The 5,208-nt window shown below is 45.1% G+C and overlaps 1 protein-coding gene across 2 annotated transcripts in view; it reads right to left on the bottom strand.

Annotated features, from left to right (window-relative positions):
• LOC100954736 (eukaryotic translation initiation factor 3 subunit C) overlaps positions 1 to 4,704 on the bottom strand; it is a 29,041-nt gene extending 24,337 nt beyond the window's left edge. Inside the window, exons 1-6 of one of the 2 annotated variants that reach the window (XM_012808870.2) lie at positions 4,663 to 4,704; positions 4,384 to 4,522; positions 2,710 to 2,775; positions 2,435 to 2,624; positions 921 to 1,046; positions 674 to 728 (exon numbers count right to left, since the gene is read on the bottom strand). In XM_012808870.2, the coding sequence (XP_012664324.1) occupies positions 674 to 728; positions 921 to 1,046; positions 2,435 to 2,624; positions 2,710 to 2,775; positions 4,384 to 4,484 (538 nt within the window). In that variant the 5' untranslated portion in view covers positions 4,485 to 4,522; positions 4,663 to 4,704. Of the gene's footprint in view, positions 1 to 673; positions 729 to 920; positions 1,047 to 2,434; positions 2,625 to 2,709; positions 2,776 to 4,383; positions 4,523 to 4,629 lie in introns of both variants that reach the window. The other variant, XM_012808869.2, reaches the window with a different exon arrangement.
• Positions 4,705 to 5,208: the final 504 nt, after the last annotated feature.

Genomic DNA, 5,208 nt, shown 5'->3' on the forward strand with positions numbered 1-5,208 from the left:
CTTAGGAGACGGAGGCAGGAGAATCACTTGAGCCCAGGAGTTGGAGGTTGCTGTGAGCTATGGTGCCACAGCACTCTACCCAGAGCAACAGCTTGAGGCTGTCTCAAAAAGAAATTTATACTCTACAATTTAGTAAATTTCCCATGTACTTTTATAAGATGCACCATAGGTGTGGTCCCATCAATTACCCTCCCTCCACCTATCCTCTCCTCCCCTTTCCCCATATTCTTGGGCTATAATTGGGTTATAGCTTTCATATGAAAGCTATGAATTGGTTTCATAGTAGGGTTGAGTACACAGGATACGTTTTCTTCCATTCTTGAGATACTTTGCTTTTTTTTTTTTGTACTTACTATTTTTATCTTTTATCTTTTTTTATGAGACAGAGCCTCAAGCTGTCACCCTGGGTAGAGTGCCGTGGCATCACAGCTCACAGCAACCTCGAACTCCCAGGCTCAAGCAAGTCTCCTGCCTCTGCCTTCCAAGTAGTTGGGACCACAGGTGCCTGCCACAATGCCCAGCTACTTTTTGGTTGTAGCCATCATTGTTGTTTGGCAGGCCTGGGCTGGATTCAAACCTGCCAGCTCAGCTGTATGTGGCTAGCGCCTTAGCCACTTGAGCCACAGGCGCTGAACCTGGACTTCCTATTTTTGATAAGGCTCTCCTCTCTCACCTTCTGAATCTTCCTCATTCTTCTCAGCATCTTCATCTGCAGACTGCTCAGCGTTCTGGATAGAGGGAAATGAGAGAATAACTAAGGATGCTTGCCAACCACAATGCCATCCCACCCTTCCACCCAAGAGAGTTTTGTCATGATTCCTTCTCAAGTCAAACCTCTGATTTGCAGATACTTTTTTTGGGGTTTCAGTCAAAGGGTCACTGTTCCTACAATTCACAAAGTCTGCCTATAGCATCCCTACCTGCTTGTAGCTTGTGATATGGGACTCAAAATCTCGGTTGTATTTTCGGATCTTCTGGCGCAAAGTGCTTAGAGCCTTGGCATTGTTCTTGTTCATCTTCTTCTTTCCTTCCTTATCTTCCCAAAGCTAAAGAAGGAAGAAAGGGAACAGTTAACGGGAGAGTGATAATTTATTTCCTAAACTTTAGGCTTTACCACCACTTTTGAGTCTTGCTATCTGTACACCACTGGTACTACTTATTACCGTGTTTCCCCAAAAATAAGACCTACCCCCAAAATAAGCCCTAGTGCTATTTCTATGCATTTGCTAAATATAAGCCCTACCCCGATAATAAGACCTAGTGATGAGCATGGCTATGCAGATACGCTACATAGCCATGCCCTGCATTTTGGCACGGAGCAGTAAGGAAGACTGGAATACCTTTTATCTGCCACAGCTCCTTTCTCCAAACCGTTTGCACTTGCACAGGTGCGCTTGTGGTAACCGCGGTCGCAGGCATCCTATTGTGCACATGCAAACGGCTAGGGGAAAGGAGTTCAGGCATCACTAGAGCCAGCACCAGCAACAAGGGCAGCTCCCCCTGTCAAGCTCCAGAAGAAGATGACTTAACTTTATTTGAATAAATGTAGATCGTTGTATTATACTTAATAAAAAATAAGATATCCCCCGAAAATAAGCCCTAGTATATCTTCTTGAGAAAAAATAAATATAAGACAGTGTCTTATTTTTGGGGAAAAACAGTACCTACATCTGTCTATGTATTTATTTATTTATTTTTTGAGACAGAGTCTCACTATGTCACCCTCAGTAGGGTGCCATGATGTCACAGCTCACAGCAACCTCAAACTGGGCTTAAGTGATTCTTTTGCCTCAGCCTCCCAAGCAACTACAGGCACCCGCCACAATGCCCAGCTATTTTTTTGTTGCACGTGTCATTGTTGTTTTAGTTGGCCCAGGCCAGGTTTGAACCTGCCAGCCTCAGTGTATGTGGCTGGCGCCATGACCACTGTGCTATGGGCGCCAAGCCTGTCAATTTATTTTTTAAAGATGCTTTATATATCACCATTAAAAGATCAAACCAGGGGTTGGGCGCCTGTAGCTCGGTGGTTAGAGCACTGGCCACATGCTCTAGGGCTCATAGGTTTGAACCTGACCCAGAGCTGCTAAATAAAAACAAACAAACAAACAAACAACAACAACAAAAAAAAATAGCCAGGCCTTATGGCAGGCGTCTGTAGTCCCAGCTACTTGGGAGGCTGAGGAAAGAGAATCACTTGAGCCCAAGAGTTTGAGATTACAGTGAGCTATGATGCCATGTCACTCTACTAAGGGTGACAAAGTAAAACTCTGTCTCAAAAAAAAAATGTTTCTTTCCTTGCTTTACCCTATTTCTTATGATCTGGGAAACATTGTATATAATAAGGCAAAGAACAGAGAGACATGATCCTTGTAGGCAGGTTAGGAATCCACATCCTTCACTGCATCCCCCACCCCCCCACCCCCAAGCAACACACCTCATTAAGATAGTCCTCCAGATCAGCCAGGATGCGGATATAGAACCGGGGGACACCTTCCTTGTCCACAATGCTCTTTGCTTTTCCATATGCTTTTCCTAGGAGCTCAAACTCTTCCAGGCACTTTGTGACATCACGAATCTTCATGGCATTACGGATGGTCCGGATAAGGTTGGTCAGCTCCTCAAACCTGGGTTGGGAGCCCAATACCACATTGGATGCACCCACTATGGGAAAAACTCACCACTGCTCCCAGAGACTCCCCAAGGCCTCACCTTTTGTCCTTAGCACTTCGGACAACTCTCTTGGTATCTTCTTCATCCTCGCTCAGCAACAATGGCCTATTTCAATAGAACAGAGACAATTAACCTTTCCCAGTTCTTGTCTTTCCAATAGATCCCAATTTCTCTTCTCCAATGGGACAGGTAGAACGGAATAACTCAGGCCATCCACCCCACACCCATCCTCTTTTTGACTCTTCTTTCTTATAATAGCCTTTTCATACATATGCATAGTTTTATGGTCTTTCATCAAGTGTTGTAGTGCATTCAAAGATGACAGTCACTGGCCTCTTAAAAACAGTGAAGGTGCTTATTCACTGTGTGAGTTAACTAATTACCTAAAGATACAAGTCACTATTGAAGTACTGACCAAAAATAGCAGTAGAAAGAGTACTTGACCTACAATGAACAGAAAAGATTTCAAGGAGGCGGCATCAGAGCTAGGTTCTGGAAAACAATGTTTTGCTAAGTATCAGAGGCCAAATGCAAGGAAAAGTGTCAATAGCCTTAATATCACCATTGCTAGTATTTTTCTTTAATAATGAGACCAGACATAGACTCACAGCCAGCAACAGTATCTCCATTCTTTTCATTTTATTAATTTTCTTTTTTCTTTTTTTTTTTTTTTTGAGACAGAGCCTCAAGCTGTTCCCCTGGGTAGAGTGCCATGGCATCTCAGCTCACAGCAACCTCCAACTCCTGGGCTCAAGCGAGTCTCCTGCCTCAGCCTCCCAAGTAGCTGGGACCACAGGCGCCCGCCACAACGCCCGGCTATTTTTTGGTTGCAGCCGTCATTGTTGTTTGGCGGGTCCGGGCTGGGGATTCGAACCCGCCACCCTAGATGTACGTGGCTGGCGCCTTAGCTGGTTGAGCTATAGGCGCCGAGCCCATTTTATTAATTTTCCCAATTATTTTCTACTTTCCAGTAAGTGATACTGGTTTTTCCACTTGTGACGGTGATTTGAAGTCATATTCATATTGATATACTGACATATGTGAGTGGATATGTATGTATTTTTTAAAACAGCAGCAAAGTCATATGCCAAAAATAATGAAGATAACTTATGTGAATGACAGACGTCTGAGAAACAACATTCCATCGTTTCAATTAGAAAATTTTAATTCGCAGAGATAGGGTAAGGGCATTTAAGCGAAGGTAAACAACAGAATCTTAAGAGATACATTAAGAACCTGTTGCAGAGCCAGGTGACCACACTTTAGAGCCACATCAGAGGGCTCCCAAATACCATTCAAGCATTTTGAGTTTTCGTCTGTGAGCTGAGGTCGCTGAAAATTTCTCGGCGAAATTTTCAGCGACCGAGAAAGGAGAAAGGGGAGAGGAGAAGACAGGAGGAGAAAGAGAGAAGACAGGAGATACGGAGGCTGTAGACTTAAGAGACCGATAAGAAAGCTGATGCAACACACCCGGCCAGTAGGAAATCTCTGTGATTCTATCACTGTACCTAGTGGGCAGACTCCCGTATTTCACAGCGCTCTAAGCGTGAAGTTTGTCTCTCCAACCCTGCTCCGATCCCGTAAAATCTCGCCATCCTCAGGACCCCGCTCTTACCACCCTCATCTTCAATCCCCTCCCACATATGATCATCCGGAGCCCGCCTAACCCTGCACTTCTCCAGGAGTCACCAAAGCGCAGCCCCTCCAACTCACTGTTTGCCGTAGTTGCCCCCGACTGGTTTGGTGACTAGCTCCTCCCCGGACAGTGATGACTCCGACTCGCTATCGGAACCGGTGGTGAAAAAACGCGACATGGCGACGGCGCTGAGGGGCTACAGCTGGCCCGGCCGACCTGCGGGAAAGCCGGAACGTCACGGACCATGAGAAGAGGCCCGGGCCACCACCACCCGAACCCCGATTCCTCAACAACCCCGCCAGTAGCACGACCCGGTGTTCTACCTTCTTGAAGCACAAGGACCAAAAAATACCAACCAGCTGAACTCGAAAGTCACACCGTGAAACCTAGACAGCCGAAACGCCGAAGAGGAAGAGGCGGGCTCGCGTCACTTCCGGAAAGTGCCGGCGAACTAGATGAGTGACTACAACTCCCAGTGGCCTTCGCGCCATACGGGGGTGGAGACAAGCCCCAAGTATGTAAGTGCTCAGACTGTGGCTGGAGGCTTCCCAAATCCGACCGCTTGTTAATTTAATATTTTGAATGTGCTTCATTTTGTTACTAATCCGTGCACAAAGAAAAAGATCGACGATTACTTGTGGTGCATTCGGATTTCAGTATTGAATGTTGTATACACCCTATGTAATGGGGCCCCCCTTCTTTCTGTATTGTATTTGATTCTGAAACTGCGTCATGAAAATATATTTAAAATGTTTAGTGTTCCTTTATTTTATTATTTTATTTTATTTATTTCAGATTAACATGAGGGTACAAACTATTAGGTTACAATGTTTACATTTTTTTTACAATGTTTATATTTGTTAACGTTCCTGTTGTAGTTGTGTCCTGCACTCAGGAGGTGT

The sequence above is a fragment of the Otolemur garnettii genome, unplaced genomic scaffold (assembly GCF_000181295.1).
Source record: "Otolemur garnettii isolate 467f Iridium unplaced genomic scaffold, OtoGar3 scaffold00096, whole genome shotgun sequence".
Classification (NCBI taxonomy): domain Eukaryota; kingdom Metazoa; phylum Chordata; class Mammalia; order Primates; family Galagidae; genus Otolemur; species Otolemur garnettii.